We start from the raw sequence: 27,018 nt of genomic DNA, 5'->3' as shown, positions 1-27,018 counted from the left end.
ATATCGTCTCAACACAACACGTGCACTGCACGTACACAAACTCCGCATCGTACATTGTGCAAAAAACACCAGTTCCTGTAGAACCACGTTGTCATCAACTTGTCTCAAGTAACCATTTCTTTTGAAGGACCATTACCTGAAACGCCACCAATTATATACTCTTCCTTTTAAGGGCCATAGTCTTATTGACGACTGTGAGTGTTGTTTTCTGTGCCTGCGCACCGCTGCCAATGCAGCAGTGTCACCAAACCAATTGACAATGGAGCAATTGTGACCGATCCACCATTAGACTGGCCGCAAGCCTTTGCACGTTCAGTGCACATTTCTCCGTGTTGTTGAAACTATAGAATGTTTTCTGGCTTGCAGTAAGTTTTCTGTAATGATGAGGCTTTGTAATCATTTACAGATGTGAGCTAAAATTAAACATTATTTTATCAGGTAAGGCGCACAGCAACCTGGCCATAAATGAAAGCTCAACCAAGTGGCTTACCACGTGGAAATGTATTGCAGCCAAATACTCTAAACGCATGTTTCTAAGTGTGGAGAGAAAATCCGGTGGACCCGGACAAAAATCCCCACGACCACAGGGAGAACATGCAATTATACAGGCGTCAGGGTCGGGGTTGAACCCACAACCTCCTGCATACCAGCCGAGGTAGTTAACATCTCGTCACTGTGGCACCCCACATGTGAAATGCGTGCATGGTTACACTTGTAACCGGTGACAGCCTCTGCTTTCCCTCTATCAGCTTTAGCGTCACAATCCATGGCAGCTGCCTTACTTCATCAAATGATGGGGAATGTTTTTTGTAAGCACTCAGCATGAGACTTGCGAGAAAGGTTTAACTTTTGGCTGAGACTGCCTTATGAGTGAAGCCATGGGACCGTTTAACACGAGGCTTAGAATAATATAGACATTAGCCTGATGCTGCTCTAAGAGAGATATCAACCCCTGGAATGGCGAAATATATTCGGAGGTGTATCTGTGCCAAATTTCAGCTTTCTTTCCTTCATAGAACAAAATTTGATTACTTTAGTCACTCCGGCGAGCAGCTAGAAATCGGAAGGTTGCCCAGTTCAAATCCTGGTTGGGGGTTGACTCAACCCATCATCCTTATGGGGTCGATCAAATCAGTACCACTTTGTAGTGGTAAGTCGTGGTGTCCTATGGATAAAACTCACCCCTGCCTTTGAAATGTGGAATTTCCGCCACTGGTGCAGAGCAGTAAACGGGAAGATAAGCGCCACCTGAATGCTCATTCTTATATGAGCAGACAATCGCTGACTTTATTGCATCACTGAAAGTCACAATTGTGCATGTGTATTCGAAGAGCCATTATTAAAGCCTTGACCTTGGCCGCCCAAATATTGACGGGTGACATCCGATGGTGGCCACTTCTGGGCGGCCAGCTCATCTGCCTGACGTCGGCACAATCCCCAGGACTTCATTTCAGCCAATTCAACAATAAAATATATCACCGCGTGAATGGTAAGCAGGCTACTGACATGCAAACTCCAGTGTAGCGCTAACAACTCGAGCATCACGGAAAATGGACAGTAGCGATTGCGCGTGACATTCGTGCAGATGGTGGGACACCTGCGACTGCTGAACAAATGTGAAAAGAGCTTCATAGCTCATCGGATTTCTCCAGGATAAATAAAGATTCTAATTCTGCGAGGCGTCGGTGAGTCCCAACTTTAAGACAGCGGAAGGGTTTGGGGGATTAAGGGCGGAGGTCTGAAAAGGAGCCCGATTTACAATTGATTCTTATGCTCATACGGCACCGATTTGTGCATTTAAGAATTCAATGGCATAATGAATGCAAGTTACATGCAGAAGGTGGCTATGCGGTAGGCAGAATAGGGGAGTATAGTAATAGGTATTGTTTTACATGAAAAGGTCGCGCTCATCACATAAAGTGCTGGCCACAAATGAACCACGATACCTTGCTGATCTCGTCAAGGAATATAAACCATCATCATCACCATCATCATCCTCGCAGCAGCGGCTGTTGGCTCACCATCGAACAAAGATGGTCACCGCATTGCGCGCTTTCAGATACACTTATGCGGCCGTCTGGAACGCTCTTCCATTATTAGGGAGCCACTGGAACTACGTCCTTTTAAATCTAGATTTAAAACTTCTTTAGAACTGCTTTCTGTGTGTAGTTTGTTGTTATTCCTTCCGCACCTCCGATTTGCACGGTTGGCTACGTACAGTGCGAACGAAACTCAACATACAGTACATACATTCACAGTACTTTTTACTATAATTCACACCTTCACGATGACACACTGACCATCATGGTAAAGTATGGTAATATATAGATGTATAGCTATAATCTATATATAGGTATAGTCTACATGACCTGTATGGTGTGGAAAGGCCTTCATCCAGCAGTGCATTGACAAAGGGCTGTAACATTACACACGCAAACAAAACAACAAAACACTCTTACCTCAAATGGAATGTACGAGACGACAAGAGACGAGCCATGATGGACCGTACAAAAGACAGGACCTCGAATTGTGGAAATGCATTCATCTGTGAGGTGAGTTATTTAAACGTACACTGCCTCATAAACCAGTCACGTTCCCAACTTACCCTGCAGACGCACGGGGTGACGGTGTTGCAAGAGCCAGACGCTCCCTCCCTCCGTGCCTCAAGAAACACAACTCCAGCAGGGCAAATACTCAGCGGGACACGGCCACCGGTGTATTTAACAACCACAACCATGACCGCGGCTGCCACTTCCTAAGACTCGGTCCGGCACGGCTCAACAGATCAACGGGTCCGGCACGGTTCAATAGTTCAACAGTTTAATGGGCCCGGTGCAATCGATCGTTGAACGAGCACGGTTAAACCGTTTAATCAGCGCGGCATGGTTTAGCAGGCACAGGACGATGAAATGGTTTAAGTGTGTCGCACTGAGGCCTGCTTTAACAGTTAAATGGTCGAGTGGGGTCTGGCATGGACGTGTGGTTAGCCGGGAGTCCTGGTCGGGCTCCCGGCGCGATCTGTACGAGCTCCAGTCCCGTCCGGTTGCTCGGCTCGCGAGTCCACGGAGTCCGCTTGGTCTGGCCCCGGCTCCGCAGGGTGCAGAATGCGGTAGACGTGGAAGGTGTTGTTGGAGAAGACGGCGCGGAATTGGCGTGCAAAGGCCGGCGACTGTGCCTTGATCTCGTGGCAGAAGCGGCCGTGCGTCGGCACGGTGAGATCGGCGTCATTGGGGCCTTCTCCCTCCATCACCTGCACGGTCATCCAAGCCCCCCGCCCCGCCACAGATGATACTTCCGGTGACTATCTGGGCTGGCTGGGCCAAAGCGCTAACTGGCCAGTGACAGTTGTAAATATCAGAGCAAATAAAAATGTATGTACATAGCACAATTCGTGCAAAGTGCTTTACAGGACTAAATGTAGGGACTGACACACGGTAAACAATAAGAATGATACATAAAAAAATAACATCACAGTATAATGAACTAAAAGTGTAATTAAACACATAATAAAAGCATCCTAATTAAAATCCAATCTATGTATGTTGAACTTCTTTTGCACCGTACGTAGCCAACCGTGCTAATCTTACTTAATCCAATGATAGGAAATGTTTTTTGTAACTGCTCAGCATGAGACTTAGAGAAATATGTTGAACTTAAAACAATTACTCACTAATTACTCAATTGGGATTATACACAGCAATCATCACCCACGACTGTGAAAATTCGGCAGGACCCTCTTGAAAAACCAGTCATGACGTTCAGGGAGGGGCTCTCGGGGAAACAAGTGGAATCAAAATAACTGTTTTTGACATTTAGTTTGATACAATTTTTAATGATGCAGTGTAGAAGTAGCTGAGACCTTGGGGTCAAATCCGTGCTTTAGCCGAGACACGAGGCGAGTGAGTGCATGCAGATCAGTGTTAGTGTATGCGTCTGGATGTTAGTGCGTACCTGTTAGTGTGTGTGTGCTCGTACACGTGCGTGAGGGTGAGCGGTAGTGGAGTGGTTAGCTCACGGTCAACACTGGTGACAATTATCTAAACCAGTTCTGGGCCACCCCTAGGTCGACTCTGCCTCAAGTGAGTACCTGATGCACTGTGAAAACATCGCCACTGAAAAGGCAAAGCCGGCGCAGGCATGGTGTTGGTCACCCACCCACTCGTGTGGCATGTTGGCCTTCATAGGTGCTCGCTAACAGCACTGGCCCCAAAATCTGTTAAGATTATAGGGGGGACGTTTGCCTCTGTGTGTGTGGGTACGCAGGACGGGAGGGTGGCACCGGTTGTGGCACCAGTGTGGCACCGGCGTAGAACCAGTGTGGCATGGATGTGGCACAGGTGTGACGCGGGCACGGCACCGGCACAGTACCGGCACGGCACCGGGGCGGCACCGGCGTGGCACCGGGGCGGCACCGGGGCGGCACCGGGGCGGCACCGGGGCGGCACCGGGGCGGCACCGGGGCGGCACTGACATAGCAGCAGCGGCGCGAGCGGGCGGCTGGCGCTTGCTCACCTGGCCGTTGGCGACGTCCAGCAGGTCGCGCAAGCGGCAGCCGCGGCCGTGCCGCCGCTCGTAGCAGACGCTGTCCTCCAGCACGACGTAGTGGGCGCCCAGCGAGAGCAGCACCGCGTGCACCTCCGCGGGAGACCTGCGCGCGTACACCTGGTACACCTGGACCTCGGTCGCACACGCAGGACGACAACGGCCGTCGGTCGATACGCTGGGGGCGGGGGCGGTGATGGCACATGTCGCGAAACTCCTTTCCCGTGGGCGTCGAGGAGGCGAAATAGCGGAGCAGAGAGTGGACTTCAATGGGTGACGGAGCGTTCTGGAGTCAGGCGCCTCGTTTGTGGAAGGCCTTGCCCCAGAGCATTAGGGATGCTCCATCAGTCGAGGTTTTTAGGGCTTGTCTGAGAATATATTTTCTGTTGTGTATCCATTTGTGTACGGTTGTTTGCCTCTTAGTTTTAATGTAAAGTTTTATGTCCAGCAGCAAGCCATTTCCGGTACAAACCAAGACATATAAACCGTCATAGTTTTAAGTAAAATGTTTAAGCGACACTTCGTCACACACCTGGGCACACGCTTGACGGTAAACCGGATTGCTGTTGGGCTCAAGCAGGACGAGTCGGCGAGCCGGTGGGTGCGAGTGAGTAAATCTGTATTCTCCCGTTCTGCTCACTGGTAAAAACTGGCTCCACCCCACCAGCTTCTGATTTGTCAATCGTTACACATTCCCACCGCCCCTCCCTGTAGTTCAATGAGCATGTCAGGGTTCATTTCGTGAAGAGAAGTAGTTGCGCAAATATTATTTTCCAAATAGTTTGTCTAAACTAAACGACTAAACAATTTTTTATGTTACCATGTAAGGCCCACTGAGCTATATCTCTCTGTTTTACAATCTACTTGGTCAAAGATGACAGCTCAACAAAGCGGATTATCATCACGTGGAAATTTAGAGCAGCCCAATGACTCTAAACGATGGCCGAACGGACACAAATCACGAAGCAAGGCGATGACTCTGACTGCCGCCCACCAGTGGGGGCAGGTGCATGGTGGGGGGGTCACTGGCGATAGCGCACGAGAGCCACCGTCTCTCCACCGCTGGATAAAGGCCTCCCAATGCTTCCGCCCATCTCCGACGATCCTCCTACGACTCCTGGATGTAATCGCCCCATCTCACGGCCGCACAAGAGCCCATGTAATCCGCTCCATCCCACGTTGCGGTACGTGGCAGGACGTGGGAGGGGGGCGGTGAGAGGAGGCGAGAGGAGGTCTTGGCGCACCTGCCGTGTCCTCTCCCGCAGCGTCTTGTCCTCGTAGTGCGGGTGGTTGGTGAGCACCCGCCCCGTGCACAGCTTCACGCCGGCCATCAGCTGCATGGTGCCCGCAAACACCGCGTCCGGGGGTGTGGCCTGCCTGGTGCCCACACGCACCACCACAGACAAAGAGTACCCGCATAGCCTTCAACACGGTTGTTAAGCAAAGTGCTGCTGTTTACATACCGCACCGGTTACTCATTTAATGCTGAGTTGACCTAGGGAAAGCCCAAGACCGGTTCAGATATTCATCCGTGTTTTTGGTCGTGAACTGGAACCGAACTCGCCACCGACGTTAGCCGTGGCCGGGAACGCGAGCTCAGGTCGCCGCCGGGTTCATAGCGCAGCGTGCTAACCACTGCGCCACCGCTCCCCGCACACATGCATGCGCGTGGAGAGAAAGATCATGAATCATTCGCTCGTTTATTGTTCTTGATGAAAGCCAGCTCGCCCTGGCAAGAGACGTGATGTTGTTTGATGTGTTTTAATCGGTTGATGTCGTATCCTGGTTAAGTAAAAGATACGACTAAATCGATGGGGTCACGCAGCTCTGAACCAGTAATGTCACCATTCCGATGATCGTGTGGCATTCATCAGTTAATTATTAAACGTTTTGACTTCGACAATCCATGTCGATGAAATATCTCAGCGACGATGTCAAGGGTGTCAACATAACAAAGCTTCCCAGCTTCCCACTCACTTGATCCAGTTCATGAGGTCCACGGTGTCGGGGTCGTAAAACTCCCGCAGCTCCCCCATCTCCGTCCTTACCCGGGGCGCCGCCTGCTCTCGCACAGTCGGGCGGCGGGGGGTGGTGGGAGGGAAAGATTCGCCCATGAGAATCGACGATTCGAGTCGCCTACAAACGAAGCCCCATCCTTGTACGTATTCTGACTCAGATGTATGTGCACAGGATGAATGCGATGAGCTATGAAGCTGATTTTTTTACAGATGTACAGTAGGGGCACGGGGTCAGAATGTTATAACAAACACAAAAACACGATAGGAGTGCTAAGTGTAGGAAAGGTGAACAAATAACAAAAAAATATACGAATAAAACTAAACTATTTTTAATCCAAATGCGATCCACCAACCCTTACGCCTTCAAGAGCGCCAGATCACAAGTCGGCTACGCCCGGCTCAGCTCGTTCGTGTGGCTTTCATTGACTTATTTTATATACAGAAACAATTTACGTTCCAACAATAAACACACTGCCCGCGATGTCACCGGTCCTACAGAGCTCATTGTTGGAATTTCAGCGGATTGATCATCTACGTACGTATGTTGGACTTCTTCCGCACCGTACGTAACCAACCGTGCTCATCGGAGGTGCGGGGGAAGGACAACAAACTAAACACAAAAATAAGTTCTGAAGGAATGAGTTTTCAATTCAGATATAAAAGATGTACAGCATTGTGGGATGCTGTTGGCATGAACGATGCGATATAAAATGAAAGTATTATTATTAAAGTACATCGCTCCAGTGGCTTCCTAATATCGGAAGGGAGAGCATTCCAGACGACCACAGAAGCGCGTCTCAATGCGGTAACGATCTTTGTTCGACGGTTATCAAAAAGTCGCCACTGCTGCGCGGATGAACCCACCTGCACAACTGTGTAGAGCAGCAGCAGGGCGGGCACCACGTATCGAGCTTTGCTCAGCTGCTCCGGGACACAGAAGAGTCGACGGTTAGACACCATACCCTCACCTCTGATTAGCGCGGTTGGCTACGTACGGTGCGAAAGAAGTTCAACGTACATACGTCTTGTGCGTTGTGTAAACATCAGCACTGGTGAGACAAAGGAAGCCAGGCACGGTGTTATCCACACCAACCGCCTTGCATGCCATACCAGCCTTCATAGGTGCTCGTTAACAGCACTTGCCTCAGAAACTTGTGTAGGCTACATGGGAGATCTTTGTCTTTGTACACGTGTGTGTGTAAGAACTGGGCGGCGCAGCAAGTTGGCACAGTAGGGGGCACAGCTGGTGCATCTGCCAGTCATCTCAGTCAACCCATGTCACCTGGGTTTGTCCCGTGACCTGTCAGCGAGCCTTCGACACTTCACGAGGCCTCGAAGTAAACGTGGCCTGGCACAGGCGCCGTGAGGTCACCAGCACTTTGTGGCGAATGTCGGGTGTGTTGTTGTTGTTGTTAGAACTGGGCACCTTCTCGGGCGCTTTGCCCAGTGCCTGCGCAGTCGCCGCCCAAAGTCCACCGTCGCTCACGGCGAACGCCGCAAAGACGCACATGTGCGACGTCCAGAGGTACTTCATCCTGCGGCGGGCACAGCGTCCGCCTCGTTAGAACACGGCAGGCGCCGTCGCAGGACCGCGAGAGATGACGATGGCTCAGTGGTGGGGGGGGGGGGGGGTGCCTTCATCCAGCAGTGGATTGGTCATGGCCAGGGGCTGACAACCTGCGGCTCCAGAGCCACATGCGGCTCATTAAGGGAATGCTTCGTGACGTTACCGACGTGCATTGCGGCCCTTGAAATATCGAGTTCATGTTTCGTTGGTTGCCAACCCCTGGTCATGGCTAATTCTGATCATTGTGAAAGAATGCATCCGATATATTTGTTGTCCTTCCTCCGCACCTCCGATTAGCACGGTTGGTTACGTACAGCACGAAAGAAGTTCTACGTGCGTACACACAACTGTCACCGCCCAGTTCATGCTTTTGCCCGGCCAACCCAGATAGTCGGTGGCAGCGGGATGGAGCCGTGCTCGAAACGGCTACGGCTGCTTTTCCACGAAGCAACGGTGGTACGGCATCACTCTCGCTCGAATAAACGCGGCTCGCGCGCGCACGCCCGTGTCCCGTCGTCTCCCTTCGCCGTCGGACCGCATGGTGGAGAGCGCCAGCAGGAAGAAGAGCAGCGTGTGCGCCAGGTTGTAGAGGAGGTCGGGGCGGAGGAACACGTCCCTCGCGCCCAGCGCCGTGCGCACCTCGCCGCCGCCAGGCCCTCTGCGCGCAGCACCACGCCAGGATTCAGACGAACCGTGCGGACGGTGAACCCCCGCTATGCGCGACTTCTCGATTCGTGAGTTTCGCGTAATAATGAGTTACTAAAATGGAAACTCATTCCCTGTTCACGACCGGCCGCACCCCGGCATCCGCGACCCGTCTGCGTGCCTACAGACCACCGAGGCCGGGGAGGTGCAGAATGTTACTGCATCGGAAACTGCCCGCGAAAATTGGGCACGTCCCCATCGGCTGCCCGCTTCGTCCTCAAGTCTTGTGATTATCCCGCTCTGCACTCGCAAATGTGCATTTTCACTGACAGTCCACTCGCTTATACGCTTCGATATAAACGAGTCGACCTTAAAGTCCATTAAAAAGAAGGCGAATGCAATCAGGGAGAGCGTTGCGCTAAAATGATAACTGTGTATTGTTATCAATCGCACGCTTCTCCCGAGGAGTCATCCTCCTGAATTCATCAACATCACCACCACCTCCATCGTCATCAAAGGTAATTCAAAGGAACATTGTTCTTCACAATTATTTAATTGTTTAATGTTATCATTGTTATTAAACATTCATAATTTCCCCCCATGTTCACTCCTACCAGATACGTAACCTACTTTTTCCCAATGGAATGAGGTTCCTGCATTCGCGAGCGTTTTCAAGAACGTAACCCTTGCGGACAGAGAGGGGGGTTCACTGCATGTGCAGTGACACAGCGCTGACTGCCGTCCTCCAGCGGCAACTGCGGTGGACAATTAGCGCACCCACGCCGTCGAGCATCTACACGGCTGTTCGATTAGCCAAAAGCGAGCACCTATGAAGGCCAGCACGGTACAAGAGGGGGTGGGTGGCCAGCACCACGTCCAAGTGGCTAAGTTTACACACTGCACCAGGTACTCATTTGATGCTGAGTTGACCTAGAGGAGGCCCAGGACCGGTTGAGATAATCGCCACCGGTGTTGGTGGCCATGAACGCGAATCGAACGTGGGTCGCTATGTTCGTAGGGCAGCGCACTGACCAGGCACACGCGCAATCTAGATATAAAAATGCAAGGGGGGGAAGAACAGCCCCAGCCACGTGAACCCTACCCGCGCCCGAGAGCGACTGTCGTGACCGTCACGGGCACCTGAGCTTTCTGAAGACGGCGGCGCCGGCGCCAATCGTGCAGACGGCGAGTGCCAGCGCGTAGACGGGGAACACGGCGGTGCGGGACAGGCGCACGAACGTGTCGAGCGGGAGCCAGCCAAACGCCTCCTCGCACAGGTAAAGCTTCGCATCGAAGTCCCTGTGGGCACGCACAAAGATCCCCCGCGCTCAGCTTTGACGGACTGTTGTAGCAAGTGCTGTTCGTGAGCGTCTATTAAGGGTGGCACGGCACGTGAGGTGGTGGTGTCGCTATCAACGTCATTTGCCACTAAGTGGCAGTACGTATGTATGGTGAACTTATTTTGCAATGTACGTGCGTAGCCAACCGTGCTAATCGGAGGTGCTCATCACAGTGCTTGTGCCAAGATCGATGCGCTTTGAGGCTACGTAAAGTGTTGAAGGCTTTTTGGCAAGAGGTTATGGCGACCGACGAAGGTTGCTTTAGTAACCGAGATCCCCCGTACAGCCTTAACAAACTGTAGTGGCGATGTTTACACGCCGAACCAGGTACTCATTTGAAGCTGAGTCGACCTAGGGGAGGCCCAGAATCGGTTCATATAATCGTCACTGGTGTTGGCCACGAGCGAGATCCAACTCGGGTCGCCGGGTTCGTAGTGCAGTGCACGAACCACTGCACTACGGCACGCACACACAGGCAAAGTTGCATGCCACGGCTACCTCTGTGTGCCTATCTCAGGAATATGCAAAGTGCACTCTGCGTTACCTGGTGTTACCCAGACCGAACTTGGCCTTGAGGAACTTGAAGATGTGCTCGTCTGACTGCAGCTGCAGCAGCACCTGTGGGCCGGGCACACGCGGTGGTGAGATGTGAACTACCTCGCCTGGTGCACAGGAGGTCGTGGGTTCTATCCCGACCTTGACGCCTGTACATGTGGTATTTGTATGTTCTCCCCGTGGTTGCATGGATTTTTCTCTGGGTCCTCCCGTTTTTCCCTCCATACTTAAAATCAACTTGCGATTAAAGTATGTGGCTGTATCAATGTCCACATGCTGATAGCCAGGTCACTTCTGAAGAAGAGTTATATAATTCAGTGGGTCTTAACCTAGTATATATATATAAAAAACATCCACTGCTAGATGAAGGCCTACACAAAGTCGTCACCATCTCTCATGATCTCGTGATTCAATAATCCCTCTCGGTGACCTAGGTCGCTCTTGCAAAATAGACAATATCCTGTTCTATTGAGTAATCGACTAATTAAACGAAATACATCTTTAAACTTTATCTAGCTCCTGCACATGACTTGATGTCATCGCTCTGGCTGTCAGTCGTATTCTGTCCGTTGGCTGTCACTTTGTAGTTTGTCTTAATCACCGCTCGTAGCGGTCGCCATCTCTCAAGAGTCCTGCCATCAGGGTTGGGTGACACTACATTGGTTCGGACAGTATTCACAAATATCCATTCCTACGTGTGAGCAACAAGTAGTTTTTTGTGGAATCTCCACTCGATGGGAAGTTTGCTTCTTGAAGAGGAGTTGTACAATTCATTGGACTTTACTTGGAAAATAAACTTCTCCAATGTGGAACGCCCTTCCCCAGCCATCCGTGCCGGCTACTCGCTGCCCCTGTTAAAGTCCAGACTCAAGAACTTCCTCTTCTTTTCTGCCTATAACCAACTGCATCTTCTCTAGTGTATACATTACTGTCTCCATGGTGCGCATGTATGTTCATGGTACACCCTAAACCGCATCCACCACACAAACCATGGCAGTAGATGCGGATACCTGATGCACAAATGGAAAATGATAAATTATCCTGGAGTAATGTGCTACTGTGGTCATCCAGGACAGACCGTGCAACGTCTAGCGACGCAATGCCCGATCCACAAAAACAAAGGAGACATCGTGGCGAAAGACTCCCCTACTCTCGAAGCAGATATCTGGCTGGACCACATGAATGTGAAATTGTCGTTCTGCGTCTACGTTAGCAGCCGTACGGAAGTATAAGCAGAAGAAGATGGCGGGCACGTCACGCAGTTTCTGTACGGCGCCTCGGCATGCATTTGTATTCAGATTCCAGAGGACCACAGAATCGCTAACCGGACCGTGCCCGTCGTACCTTGGCACCAAAGTTGATGGCCAAGGTGAGAGAGGTGACGATGAGCAGGTGAAGGGCGAGGCCGGAGATCCGTCGCCAGAACCCGCCCATTTCCAGGTCCGGCTGCAAATTGGCAGTAAAAGTTATTTATTTATTTCACTCGTGTACACGGGGAAAGTCTCACTTGAGACTCATGACTTTTTGCAGGAGGGTTCCTGCCAAGTTTTCGAAGTTGGGGGTGATGATTGTTACGTAGATTACAAATTGATAAGCTGTGGTGTCATTTTTCAAACTCGGCAAAATTTGTACCACGGTGCCAACACACAATGGACTACTCTTGTGAATGACATCACGGGGTCTTTAACATCCAATGTGAAGCAGGCGACGCGTATTCCACATTCCACGCATAATAGACCTGCAGCATCAATCAAGACGGCCGCCGCGTTCGATCCCTCGAGAGTATTTTGACCCCTGCAGTATTATTTGAACACCGCTGGCTGTGCTAGTTAACAGCCCCCCCAGCCAGTTAAGCTGATAGTTGTTATCATGTTGGGAGTTAGCCACTTAGTCTTGTACCTACATATAGACACAAGCCAGTGTGAACAAGGTCGCAAGACGCACTCACCCATTATAGTGTTCTGACCCCAGGGGGGCTGGGTGGGGGGGGAGTCATTTTGCTCAGATTATCACGGTTGGCATCTCCAATAAGCACGGTTGGCACCTCCGATTAGCACGGTTGCATTAGCACGGTTCAACGTACATACACAAAATGTGTACCCCAAGGTTCAAAAAATAAAGAGTATTCTGACCCCAGTGAGTTCAAATAATAAATAGTATTCTAACCTCGGTGAGCTTGAACGTGGTGCTTTTAAAAAAAACACAATGCTCTTTCTTCTGATATTAGGAAGCCACTGGAGCTATGCACTTTAAAATCACCGAGATAAACATTTATTTTCTTTAGAACTGCTTGTTGTGTTTTCTTTGTTGTCCTTCTCCCGCACCGCTGAGAACCACAGTTGCCTACGTACGGTGCGAAATAACTTTGCATACGTACATACACAGCCAAAGCTGGGAAACCGCACTTGGATACAACGGAAGTTATGGTCAGCCGACTGTTCGTTACCTGCAGTCGCCTCGCCAGGAAGGTGGCCAGCAGGAAGCTGAGCGTGAGTGAACCAAGGATCATGGGATTGAGGAACTGTAGCAGGCACACGAGCAGCATGGACATCGTCTGGCCCGCAAGCACCCAGTCCACCTGTACCCCGGCGCACGGACAAAGACGAAGATCATCCCCCGATGCAGCAGCACCCTCCTGACAACGAGGCTTGAGACTCGGGGAGCGAGGCCTTCCTGGGGTAGATGATCAATGGCACGCAGGATGCTGCAATTGTAGCACAGTCCACTAACCGCCCCACCTCTGCTCCCCACGATAAATTCGTAAACACACACCCCACACACTTACACACAAATGCAAAAATCCCCACATAGCCTTAACAGACTTTTCGGGTAAGTGCTGTTAGTGAGCAGCACCAGCGAAGGCCGGAACGGCACGAGGGGGTCGGTAGCTGGCACCACACCCGGCCGCCTTTGTCTCCCCAGTGGCGATGTTTACACACCGCACCAGGTACTCAATTTTAGGCTGAGTCGACCTAGGGGAGGAGGCCCAGGACCGGTTCAGATAATCATCACTGGTGTTGGTCGTGAGCGCGGGTCGCTGGGTTCATAAGATAGCGCGCTAACCACTGCACTCCCCCTCCCTAGACACAAAGACAAATACCCCCCGCCGCACAGCCTTAACAGACTTTTAGAGCAAATGCTGTTAGCGATCACCTATGAAGGGACAGACATCTCACTGCTCGTATCGATCAGCGAGTTTCACTTCCCACATCCCAGAGTTTCACTCCCCCATATCCCGTAGCTGAAGATGATGTTGCAAAACGTCACAGAATCCATGCATATGCATGATTCTTCTTCCTTTTTATTTAAACAATACAGCAAGAACAAAGCAAACTCGACCGCTAGGATCGGTTATGGAGGTGATAATTAATGACGTGACAATGATGATGATGATGAAGGTGATAACGATTATGACGATGACCATGATGACCATGGTGATGATGATGGTAATGACGATTATGATGAGGATAACTATGATGGCAATGATGATGTCCATTATGATGACGATGGTGACGATAATGACGATAACGATAATGGTGATGATGACGAAGATGACGGTGATGCTGAAAATGGTGATGAAGACGATGTCCATGATGATGACGATGGTGACGATGGTGACGATGATGACGATAATGGTGAAGATAAACGTATGTACGTTGAACTTCTTTCGCACTGTACATAGCCAATCGTGCTAATCTTAGGTGTGAGGGGAGGACAGTAGATGATTTGAAAGTGCTTAGCTCCAGTGGCTTCATAACATCGGAAGGAAGAGTGTTCCAGACGGCCGCAGAAGCGCATCCGAAAGTGCGCGATGCATTGGCCACCATTGTTCGATGGCCATCCATGATGATGATGACGATGGTGACGATGCTGACGATAACGGTGATGATGGTGATGATGATGGTGATGATGATGATGCGGTTTCACGTGCCTTGCGTGCGGGCGCGAGCTGCAGGCAGCGTAGGCCGTAGAGCGCCAGCGCCTGTATGAGCAGCACGAACTGGTTGAACTGCCACGCCAGGCTAAACACGAAGGTGCTGAGCCACACTGCAGCGAGCACCGGCCTCTGGGCACACAAAGACAAAAACAAAGATCCCCCTCAATAGACTGTTGGGGCAAGTGCTGTTAGCATGTATATATGTATGTAGAACAAGTGCGTAGACATCGCTACTGGGGTGACAAAGGCAGGTGGCCGTGGTGCTGGCCACCCACCTGCCGGCCTTCATACGTGCTCGCTAACGGCACTTGCCCCAACAGTTTATTAAGGCTATACAGGCGATCTTTGTCTTTGTATGTGTGTTGAAGTTCTTTGGCACCGTACGTAGCCCAACGTGCTAATTAATCGGAGCTGCGGGGGGAAGGACAACAAACTAAACACAAAAAGCAGTTCTAACAAAACGAGTTTTCAATTGAGATTTAAAAGTGCATAACTCCAGTGGCTTCTTAATATCAGAAGGAAGAGCATTCCAGATGGCCGCAAAAGCTGATCTGAAAGCACGCGATGCAGTGACCACGGTTCGATGGTAAGCCAAGAGCGAGCACCTATGAAGGACAGCACGGTACACGAGGGGGTGGGTGGCAAGCACCACGCCCACACACAAGTGCGTACACACATATGCACGTATGCACGCACTACTCCAGGTATCAATTTAAGGCCGAGTCGACCTAGGGGAGGCCCAGGACCGTTTCAGATAATCATCACCGGTGTTGGTGCCCATGAGCGGGAATCAATCTCCGGTCGCCGGGTTCGTAGCAAAGCGCGCTAACCACACACGCGCACAAAGACAAACATCTGCCGTGTAACCTTTAACAGACTGTTGGGAAAAGTGCTTTTAGCGAGCAACTCTTAAAGTCGGCGCAGCACACGAAGTGGTGGGAGGCCAGCACCATGCCTGACCACATTTGTCTCCCCAGTGCTGATGTTACCGCACAAAGTACTCATTGGCTGTGAGTGGGAATTAAACTATGGTCATCAGGTGCATAGCACAGTGAATAATGATCTCACAAGAACGACCAATTAAATGTAAACCATTACACACGCGCTTATTAAAATGCTATTCCGAAAGTTCCCTTCCAATCATAGTGTCCAACAATCTCGTTGCAGGACGTCAACATTCCCCACGAGGGTGCATGTCGCCACAGGCCCACCGTCTGCTCAGGGTGGTGCGGTGGCCGCACTTTACCTCCTGCCGGGGCCTGAGGTTGGGCCGCAGATACCAGGTGACGGCGGCCACCTGGCAGGCGAGGAAGGGCAGGGCCCAGTTCTCGCGCAGGGAGATGGTGAACTCCGCCCTGGTCGTGTCCAGCCTGTGGGAGACGAGCCACCACCACCGTCCGCCCCGCCACGCAGCTTTAGTGCCACGGCTTCATAATTTCTCACCGCTGTATAATGTTGATCCACGTTTGTTTTTTGGTTAGGACGCATGGTCTTAAGATTTATGCAAAAATTATCGTCATTAACCCCTCCGCCACGCGACAAGGTTGTCACACTGTCAAAGCTATCGTTCACACGTGTGGCTAATGTATTGATCACATTGATCACCGGTGAGGAGCTTTATTGATTAGAATGTAATCAAAGTATTGGCATGTATCACTAATATCTTCGTAAACGTGAAAATCATGTTGGGTAGTCGAGGGTTCATGGCAAGAATTTTGGCATAAAACGACCAAGTGTCCGAACCAAAAAACCACAATACTTTTTGTTCCCAAAGGTTGCGTTTTAGCCAAATTAAGTTCAGGACAAAACTTAAATGTGTGCGGTCATTGGTGACTTTGCTGGGACCATCAACTCACTACACTTGAGAAGCTGTTTTACTCATCGGTGGCTGAAACCTGGGATTGAAACCAGGCTCTCAGTATTACTGACTCGGTGATCTGATACAATAAAAGCCACCTTAGCAACTCACAGTGGCGAGTTAAGGTACCACGGTGGCGAGTTGTCAACTACCTCGCCTGGTATACAGGAGGTCGTGGGTCCGATCCTGACCCTGACACCTGTACGTGTGCAGTTTGTATGCCTCTCTCCGTGGCCGCGTTGATTTTTCTCCGGGTCCCCCGGTTTTTCACTCCACATTTAGAAACATGCTTTTAGAGTATTTGGCTGAAGCTATACATTTCCACGTGATAAGCCACTTCGTTGAGCTATCATTTGTAGCCAGGTCGCTTCTGAAAAAGAGCGACATTGCTCAGTGGGTCTTACCTGGGAAAATAAAAAAATGGTTAACAGTTAAAGTATATGGCATTAAGTGTAAAAGGCCAGTCAAAGGTGGATGGAAACAGGGGTCAGAACACTGAGCCGGCAGCCACTGCGACCCTGGGTGTGAGTCTGCTCGAGTGTCGCGGCTGCCTGTGATTCAAGCGGATACTCACAGGCGGACGGCTGGATTCACACTCAGGCTCCCGGCGTCACTGGCTCAGTGCTTCACCCTCTGAGCCTCCACCTCGGCCACTCACGTAGCCGGCCCATTTACAAGAATTCTCATCGACCGCGGGGGTTTTTCACGGTCGCGCTGCAATCGCTCTCCCAACGGTGTTTCCAGGGTTTGTACCACGAAGTTTCACTCCACGCTCCTGAGAAGCTCCTTCTTGGTGAAGACAAACAACATTCGGCTGGCACGGCCTGGACGCACGCCGGAGGGGAATCGTTCCCTCACCTGTTGACGGTGAACCACGTGGCGGCCAAAAGGCCCGCCAACCACGTGCCGCTGAGCAACCAGGCGGTGACGTGCAGCGCCACCACGTAGAGGCCTTGCAGCTGGAACACCGCGTGGATGTAGAAGTAGACGGGCTCAAGCCAACCCTGCAGGGGGGGGGGGGGGGCGGTAGCGGCACAACAGAGTAGAGCTCAAGGACGGACCGGTAAGGTCGTGGCAATGGTGACTGTACGAACGCGTGTGTAGATGGACGCACGCGTTAGGTGTGTGTGGCTTTGTCTTGGTCTCGTCATCCTCACAGCAGCGGCTTTTGGCTCACCATCAAACAAAGACGGTCACTGCATCGCGCGCTTTCAAATGCGTTTCTGTGGCCCTCTGAAGCACTCTTCCTTCCGACGATATTATAGATTGAAGACTCATTTCTTTAGAACTGCTTTAGTGTTTAGTTTGTTGTCCTTTCCCTGCACCTCCGATTAGCACGGTTGGCTATGTACAGGGGGAAAGATGTTCAACATAAATAGGTCGACTCAGTCTCAAATAAGTACTTGGTGCGGTGTGTAAACATCGCCACTTGGGGGACAAGTGTGGCTGGGCGTGGTGCTGACCATCCACCCCCTCGTGTGCCATGCCGGCTTTCATAGGTGCTCGCTAATAGCACTTGCCCCAATAGTCAGTTAAGGCTGCACGGGGTATCTTTTCCTTTGTCTTTGTACACAAGAAGAGTCCAATAAACTCATCACCACACCGGTGAACAGCCAATAGCGAGCTGGAATCAACTGAAGCAAGCCGGTAAGCCAGGTCGTTCAAGGGAGCGTCCATTTTGTTTGGGTATTTGATTTGTAAGAGCGCGTGTGAGAACGGACGCACGAGTCTGGCGTTTGTAGGTTACGTGTGAGTACACACCGTTACGATGTAGCCCACGCCCGGCGATTTGATGATTTGTCGCGGTTCGGGGTCAAAATCTTATGCAAGAATCGAAACTGATCTCGTTCTGTTTCATCGTCTCGCTTGTATCCGTCCTCATTCTCTTACTGCTGCAGTTGGTACAATTTTGTTCACTCCATTAGCTTAGTGCAACATTCGAACATCATCGCCGGACGAGGGCCTCCCCACACCTTGGGGTTATTTAACCATACTTCACCATGCTGGCCAGTATGCGTTGGTGAGCATAGATGTACATTACAACAATGGATTTTTCGCTCAACTGCCATCTGCTGCCCACAACAGCAGCCTAAACCGCCGCTTAGCTTGTGAGATCGGACGAGCTGATTTTGTTGACTTGGTCCGAGGCTTTACCTGGAGGGGAAGGGTGCAGTACAGGAGGCCCATGATGACCTCCTGGTAGATGTTCATGCGCTGCAGGAGATTGATGGTCCGTAGCGACTCAGTGCGGTTGTCGTAGACCAGCTCACGAATGCCTGGCAACAACAGCAGCAGCAGCAGCAGCAGCCACGGCCACGGCGCATGATCATCCCACCGCACACGATTGGGTGCCATGGTGGAAGATGTTAACTACCTCGCCTGGTATGCCGGATGTCATGGCTTTGATCCCGATCATGGTTTCACAGTCCCTTGGTTTCACTCATAAGGCAGGCTCAGCCTGAAGTTCAACGTTTCTCGAAATCTCATGCCGAGCGCTTAAATAAAAACATTCCCCAATCATTGGATGGAATAAGGCAGCTGCCTTGGAGAGTGACGCTAAAGCTGATGGAGGGGAAGCAGAGGCTGTCACCGCTTACAAGTGAAACCACGCACGCATTTCACGTCTGGGGTGCCACGGTCACGGGATGTTAACTCGCTCGCCTGGAGGTTGTGGGTTCGACCCCAACCCTGACGCCTGCTGTATATTTGGAGTTTGCATGGACTCCTTGTGGTCACGTGGATTTTTCTCCGCATTTAGAATCAACAACATGAGTTTAGAGTATTTGGCTGCTATACATTTCCACATGACAAGTCACTTCGTTGAGCTATACATACAGATGGGCCAATAAATATGCAGACAAGACAGCCAGACTGACCCACAGAGAGAGATAGAGGGACAGATTATGTTTTGAAATAGACACAGCTAATGTACATATACTCAGCACTGCCAGTTCCTGACCACCTTGCAGGAGTGTTCATTCATCCTGCTTCCAACTCGGCTCCACCCGCTTAGCTTCTGCAATGTGGACGAGCTCACCGGGGGTGGTTTTGGCCACATCGCTCGCCAGGCCACCATCTCACCTTGCAGGAACGAGGGCGCCTGCAGCAGCTGCTTGTAGTAGGAGTAGTAGAGGCCGCATTCTGTCCTGAACGAGATTTCACGCTCCACATCCTGCAGGGAAACCTCTGTGAGCCCCAGGACATCGTGCGGCGCAGCTTGTGCAAGGGTGCCGTACCATTTGCATGGCCAGTGGGGTAAAATGTGGGGACTCCCCACCCACATCTTTCAAAAACGTATGGCCAACGTAGAAGAGAGGGGTTCTCAGGAGATGATCTGAGATGGCATGGTCAGTGAGAACTCGTACTGGTCTGCTGCTGGCACTGGGCTGAGTCCGAGAGCAACCCTAACTGGGTGTGACCTCTCACCGATGCCGCATGCTCATGTCACGTTCACAAAGCTGGAGAGTGCTCAGGGCCTCACATCACACGGCAGCCTCACCAGGCCAAGCGAACTCTCACCAGGCCGGGTGGCACTCTTATACCACACGCCACATGGCTTACTTTCAAAAGGGGCTACGCGTCGCGAGCTCGTGGCTTCAATGCCGCAGTGAGACTCTCGCACTGTGACACCACAACCATTTGTATGTACGTATGTCGAACTACTTTCCCGCCGTACGTAGCTAACCGTGCTAACTGGAGGTGCGATTTTGGGGGGAGGTGAGCCAACGTAGCCTCGTAGCTTATGGAACGTGGGGACGCGAACCCGGATCCTAGAGCTGACCTTGTGCCTGAACTGCACCATTCCTAGACTGGGTTCCCAGCAGTCATGGAATCAAGCAGGGTGAGTAACTGTGAGTGCACCAACCTGAATGTTGGAGAACCAGAGCTCATTCTCGTGCAGCGTGCCCAGGTACTTGGCATGGCACAGCCCTGAAGCGACTCCCACCAGGCAGCCGAGGACGAGCCCCAGCGTCCGCTTTTTCGACACCACCGCCCCATCTGGGTGGGGAGACGCGACAAAGATCCCCCGCATAGCCTTAACAGACCATTGGGTCAAGTACTGTTAGCGAGCACCTATTAAGTCCGGCACAAGTGGGGTGGGTGGCCAGCACCACAGCCAGTGGGCCTTTGTCTCCCCAGCGGTAATATTTATATACCATATCAGACACTCATTTGAGTCGACCTAGGGGAGGCCCAGGAATGGTTCAAAAGTGAATCACCGATATTAGCTGCGAGCATGATTCACACTTGGCTCATCGGGTTAGCATCAGAGTGGATTATTCACCATGAAGGATCCCCTGTTTCACCTTAACAGACTGTAGGTACACGAACTGTTAGCGAGCACCTATGAAGGCCGGCATGGCACACGAGGGAGAGGGTGGCCAGCACCACGCCCAGCCGCATGTGTCTGCCTATCCGCAATGGCAATACACCGCATCAGGTATTGATCTGAGGCTGAGTCGACCGAGGGGAGGCCCAGGACCGGTTCAGATAATCGTTACTGGTGCTAAATACGATACAATCACTCCCACACACAAAGACAAAGATACCCCGTATAGATTTAACAGATTGTTGGGGCAAGTGCTGTAAGCGAGCACCTATGAAGGCCGACAGCACACGGGGTGGTGGGTGGCCAACAGCACTCTCACACTCACTCGCGTACACACGTACATACACACGTACACACACACACGTACATACACACGTACATACACACACGCGTACACACACACGTACGCATGCCCAGAGTGGGGGCGGAAATTTCACAGGGCCTCACGCTCGCAGCGCATCACGCAACGAGACGGCCCCCTCCGGACAAAAGTCCTGGGCTGGCGGCGCATAGCGCGAGGGCTGACACTCACTTTGTCTTCAAAGTCCCCATGGTGACAAAGCCTCACAAAGGAGCCTCTAATCCCAGAGCGGTGGAATTTTTAATTCGCCATCTGCAGTCGCGAGGACAGTCTCAAAACGACCGTTTCTCAGACGCCGTTTTGAAACCACGTCAGGACTACACTTACCCTGTCCGGGCGTTACAAGTACTCCCGACGTCCGGCGACATAAAAGGAAACATTACGGGCAGCGGACGGGGCTGTTGGCACTTTGCCACAGCCGGCCCCGACGGTTTGAGCCACGCTGCCGCCTCTCGTCTCTCCGTCGAGCCTCTCCCGGGTTTCGTTCTCGACGAAGCGGTCCTCACCTCGTTTGTCCATCCCGGTCGGCGGCGCTCCGTGCCGAACGTCATCGTTGTGCCGCCGCCCGTTGCCCTGCTCCCTGTGCGGCTTGCGGTAGCGTAGCTGGCTCATCGCGACGGCAAACGCCGGTAAACGCCGGCAGCGCGCGCGAGAGAGGGAGACGTGCGCTGCGCACGCAAGGAGGGAGGGGGCGGAGCGGGGAGAAGCTGCGTGGTTAACACTGCCTTCCGAGAAATATTTAACATCGGGGTGGCCGGGCGGGTCAGAGGTCGGTGCTGAGCTGGCACTGCTCAGATGCTGGCCTCGAATCCGGGTTTCAGCATCCTGCAATGAAACTGGGTTTTCACATGCAGCGAATTTATGGTTTCATTTCGCACACCAATGACTGCACAAAACCATCGAGCTAAATTTATATCTGCTTTTAAAATTGGCGATACAGCCAGTCCCCGCGTTTATGACCGGTTCAGATAATCATCATCGGTGTTAGCCGTGAGCGGGAATCGAACTCGAGACGCCGGGTTCGTAGCGCAGCGCGCTAACCACTACACTACCCACTTAGGTGCAAACTACCTTGAGGGTGTTTATCATCCATACTTCACCACTATGGTGCATTTGCATTTCTGAACATTCCCAACCTGATAAAGGAAGTCCCTTACATCATGCAAGCAGCTGCCCAATTGCAATTTGCTACAGAGATGATCACAATAACAGACAGAATATCAATTAACCATTGCAATGACAATATTATAGCATTTAACTGTGACAACACTGAAATGATCATCTGCTGGTGAATCTAATACAGAATTATTCAACATGTTTGTTAATAACACTGCGTTAAAATGTATATAACAGTCACAAGAGGGAGCATGGATATAGCTGGGAGACAACACCTCATAAACTATGGGGCCTGATAAATTAAATCATAACAATGTTACACGATTGACATTTCTTTTTACATAATCCACTTAGTGATGCATTTCTTGGTTCAATTCTCATTTCAACAAGATTATAATTAGCATAATTCACTTGGTGCTGATGGCCTGGGCTGAATTCTCATGTCAATAGTATTAATTAATATAATGCACTTAGTGATGCATCACCAAAGAATGTAATATAAGCAATATTACACTTCCTTCCACTGATTGTAACGCTACTTTAAAAAAAGTTATACTCATAGGGACGGTGACGCAGGCCATGAGAATTGCTATTACTAATAAGAAGTTATACAAACTACGAGATTTTCTCCAACATACTGTCACTATAGATATTCCTGGATGCTTGTGCTGTTTAAAAATGATTTTCTTCCAGATTTGAAAAATATTTTTCATTAATCTGGTGGGTTTTCTTGCTTCCTAATAAATTGCTTGTCTTAAAACCCATAAATATCCGCAAATTAACTTAATATGTGGATTTATCGATGAAAGGTTGTATAACCGAATATAAATCATATGTATAGAGTGCTTTCACTCAAAGTTCTTGAGATAGCTGAATGCTGTAGTCAGGGCCTGGGGTAAAGCACTCGATGTTGGCCCCCCAACGCCTTCAAACAAAACCGTATTGCAACTGATACCGTGACATAGAAGTGCGCCCCCCCCCCAAAGCACAGGGCCCGGGGCAGTCGCTTGATTCGCAGTACCCTAGGGACGGCTCTGGGTGTAGTTGGCAAGCACACTGGACTTGCAATCCAGAGGTTGCCTGATCAATCGTCAGCCTGCCTCCAGCAGTACTATGGGATAAACCACAGTGGGGTAAAGTGTGGGTACTCCCACCTCTGCCAGGTTGCCTGACCAGCCCTGGAAGAGTTGACCAAAATCACCTCTTAGAGGGGCTCTGTAGAGCTGAGCTGAGACTAAGATTCCCCGCACAGCCATAAGAGACTGTTGGGGCAAGTGCTGTTAGCGAGCACCTATGAAGGCCGGCACGGCACACGAGGGGGTGGGAGGCCAGCACCACGCCCCGCCACCTTTGTCTCCCCAGTGACGATGGCTACACATCACACCAGGAACTCATTTGAGGCTGAGTCGACCTAGGGGAGGCCCAGGTCAAATTCAGATATCGGTGTCGGTGGCCGTGAGCGTGAATCGAATTTGGATCGCCGGGTTCGTAGCGCAGCGCGCTAACCGTTGCGCCACCGCTCCCAATCGCCCTCACGACCACACGACCCCCACTCACCCTCGCCCGTCTCAGCAGCGTGGGTGGACACGTCTCAGCGTGGGTGGACACGTCTCAGCGTGGGTGGACACGTCTCAGCGTGGGTGGACACGTCTCAGCGTGGGTGGACACGGCTCAGGCGACACACCGACAGGACCCACGGCAGAGCCCTCCGCTGGCAGGCTCGTAGCAGACTCCCACCAGCTCCCGTCTCACGCCTGGGCACACACTTGGTGAGAACACGGGGGGGGGGGGGGGGCAACGGTGAGAGCGCATGAGGGGTGTGGTAAGGGTACGTGAGGGCATGGTAAGGGTATATGAGGGTACGTGAAGGCATGGTGAGAGTATGGTAAGCGTATGTGAGGGCATGGTAAGGGTACGTGAGGGCATGGTAAGGATATATGAGGGTACGTGAGGGCATGGTGAGAGTATGGTAAGCGTATGTGAGGGCATGGTAAGGGTACGTGAGGGCATGGTAAGGGTATATGAGGGTACGTGAGGGCATGGTGAGGAATGGTGAGGCATTAGCTAAGGGGCCGTCCATAAATGACGTTACACGATTTTTGACGATTTTGACCCCCCCCCCCTTCGTCACACGACGTCACAAAAAGTCAAACCCCCCCTCAAATATGACGTCACAAAGCTCTGCCCCCCCCCCCCCCAAAAATAAAACATGCTTCAAATCGCTTTAAACTGTTGTCATTGTAGTGCGTATTTAATTAGGCGCTGCACTCTGATGTTGTAGGAGAAAACATTTATTACAAAGTCTATTTAATTAAGTAGAACGTGTTGTCTATATTTATTTAAAGTTGCGCATTTTGATGTGACGTCACATTTCTCAAACCCCCCCCATCACACATCGTCACAAATGTCTGACCCCCCCCCCCGCCCCAGGTGCGTGACGTCATTTATGGACGGCCCCTAAGACAGTTCCCAGGGCATGCATAGATAGAGGAGCTTTATGGCACGGTGACGATAAAATACCCATTAAATGCCCTGAAGGCAAGATGGTGTACATACGTGCCCTCGAGGCACAGGGAATTACGCGTCGAATGCCCTCAGAGCAAATTAGACAGCGCACGCCCTCAGAGCTCGGGTCAACTTCAAACGCCTCAGGGCAGTGATCTACCCATCAAACGCCCTCAGGGCAGTGATCTACCCATCAAACGCCCTCAGGGCAGTGATCTACCCATCAAACGCCCTCAGGGCAGTGATCTACCCATCAAACGCCCTCAGGGCAGTGATTTACCCATCAAACGCCCTCAGGGCAGTGATCTACCCATCAAACGCCCTCAGGGCAGTGATCTACCCATCAAACGCCAAGCCACCGTCCGTGCCTTCGCCAATCCACTGCTGGATGATGATGATGGTGGTGGTGGTGCTGGATGATGATGATGGTGGTGCTGGATGATGATGATGGTGGTGGTGGTGGTGGTGCTGGATGATGATGATGATGGTGGTGGTGGTGGTGCTGGATGATGATGATGGTGGTGGTGGTGGTGCTGGATGATGATGATGATGGTGGTGGTGGTGGTGCTGGATGATGATGGTGGTGGTGGTGGTGGTGCTGGATGATGATGATGGTGGTGGTGGTGCTGGATGATGATGATGGTGGTGGTGGTGGATGATGGTGGTGGTGGTGGTGGTGGATGATGGTGGTGCTGGATGATGATGATGGTGGTGGTGGTGGTGCTGGATGATGATGATGATGGTGGTGCTGGATGATGATGATGGTGGTGGTGGTGGATGATGATGATGGTGGTGCTGGATGATGATGATGGTGGTGGTGGTGGTGCTGGATGATGATGATGGTGGTGGTGGTGGATGATGGTGGTGGTGGTGGTGGATGATGGTGGTGCTGGATGATGATGATGGTGGTGGTGGTGGTGGTGCTGGATGATGATGATGATGGTGGTGCTGGATGATGATGATGGTGGTGGTGGTGGATGATGATGATGATGGTGGTGCTGGATGATGATGGTGGTGCTGGATGATGATGGTGGTGCTGGATGATGATGATGATGGTGGTGCTGGATGATGATGATGGTGGTGGTGGATGATGATGATGGTGGTGCTGGATGATGATGATGGTGGTGCTGGATGATGATGATGGTGGTGGTGGTGGTGGTGCTGGATGATGATGATGGTGGTGCTGGATGATGATGATGGTGGTGGTGGTGGATGATGGTGGTGGTGCTGGATGATGATGATGATGGTGCTGGATGATGATGGTGGTGCTGGATGATGATGATGGTGGTGGATGATGGTGGTGGTGCTGGATGATGATGATGATGGTGCTGGATGATGATGGTGGTGCTGGATGATGATGGTGGTGCTGGATGATGATGGTGGTGGATGATGGTGGTGGTGCTGGATGATGATGATGGTGGTGGTGGTGGTGGAGCAGGTGGTGGTGGTGGTGCTGGATGATGATGGTGGTGCTGGATGATGATGGTGGTGCTGGATGATGATGGTGGTGGTGGTGGTGGAGCAGGTGGTGGTGGTGGTGCTGGATGATGATGATGGTGGTGGTGCTGGATGATGATGATGGTGGTGGTGCTGGATGATGATGATGGTGGTGGTGGAGCAGGTGGTGGTGGTGGTGCTGGATGATGATGATGGTGGTGATGCTGGATGATGATGATGGTGGTGGTGCTGGATGATGATGATGGTGGTGGTGGAGCAGGTGGTGGTGGTGGTGCTGGATGATGATGATGGTGGTGGTGCTGGATGATGATGATGGTGGTGGTGGAGCAGGTGGTGGTGGTGGTCTCCCCCACACGCGGCCACCCGAGTGCCATTCCCGCTCACGGCAACCGACGATTGTCAGAATCGGTCCTGGGCCTCCCCTAGGTCGACTCAGCCTCCGTTGAGTCCCTGGTGCACGGTGCTTGTACGGCGCCACTGGGTGAGACGAAGGCGGCCGGGCGCGGTGTTGGCCACACAAAGGCATCTTTGTTGCTGGTCATACTTCACCACCACCACCACGCGCTGGGGCAGTGCGGGTTGGTGCAGCCCAGTCTGGACTCGAACTGGTGCCGGGATTGCTCAGCAGTGCTCTGCCGTGCTGCGACTACGACCGCCACTGCTGCCGCACTCCGAATTAAATGCCCTCACGCCCAGCTGGATATTTAAATCCCATTAAATGCCCTCGGGGCACGGTAACAACGCGTTAGATTTTCATCAGGGCATCGGATGCATTGGGCCAATGCC

The 27,018-nt window shown here is 51.6% G+C and overlaps 1 protein-coding gene across 2 annotated transcripts in view; it reads right to left on the bottom strand.

The window, feature by feature from the left end:
• Positions 1-558: 558 nt before the first annotated feature.
• Positions 559-27,018, bottom strand: part of DPY19L3 (dpy-19 like C-mannosyltransferase 3) — a 26,691-nt gene continuing 231 nt past the window's right edge. Inside the window, exons 2-20 of one of the 2 annotated variants that reach the window (XM_078882070.1) lie at positions 23,827-24,034; positions 21,660-21,821; positions 20,328-20,461; positions 19,544-19,634; positions 18,617-18,738; positions 17,321-17,466; positions 15,851-15,974; positions 14,599-14,733; positions 13,114-13,245; positions 12,012-12,113; positions 10,657-10,730; positions 9,913-10,071; positions 8,663-8,785; positions 7,987-8,095; positions 7,425-7,481; positions 6,520-6,602; positions 5,787-5,919; positions 4,513-4,671; positions 559-3,250 (exon numbers count right to left, since the gene is read on the bottom strand). In XM_078882070.1, the coding sequence (XP_078738196.1) occupies positions 2,984-3,250; positions 4,513-4,671; positions 5,787-5,919; positions 6,520-6,602; positions 7,425-7,481; positions 7,987-8,095; positions 8,663-8,785; positions 9,913-10,071; positions 10,657-10,730; positions 12,012-12,113; positions 13,114-13,245; positions 14,599-14,733; positions 15,851-15,974; positions 17,321-17,466; positions 18,617-18,738; positions 19,544-19,634; positions 20,328-20,461; positions 21,660-21,765 (2,256 nt within the window). In that variant the 5' untranslated portion in view covers positions 21,766-21,821; positions 23,827-24,034 and the 3' untranslated portion in view covers positions 559-2,983. The remainder of the gene's footprint in view (positions 3,251-4,512; positions 4,672-5,786; positions 5,920-6,519; positions 6,603-7,424; positions 7,482-7,986; positions 8,096-8,662; positions 8,786-9,912; positions 10,072-10,656; positions 10,731-12,011; positions 12,114-13,113; positions 13,246-14,598; positions 14,734-15,850; positions 15,975-17,320; positions 17,467-18,616; positions 18,739-19,543; positions 19,635-20,327; positions 20,462-21,659; positions 21,822-23,826; positions 24,035-27,018) is intronic. The other variant, XM_078882071.1, reaches the window with a different exon arrangement.

Source organism: Lampetra fluviatilis, chromosome 63 (assembly GCF_964198595.1).
Source record: "Lampetra fluviatilis chromosome 63, kcLamFluv1.1, whole genome shotgun sequence".
Taxonomy (NCBI): Eukaryota; Metazoa; Chordata; class Hyperoartia; order Petromyzontiformes; family Petromyzontidae; genus Lampetra; species Lampetra fluviatilis.
This window is presented reverse-complemented; position numbering and strand designations above follow the sequence as displayed.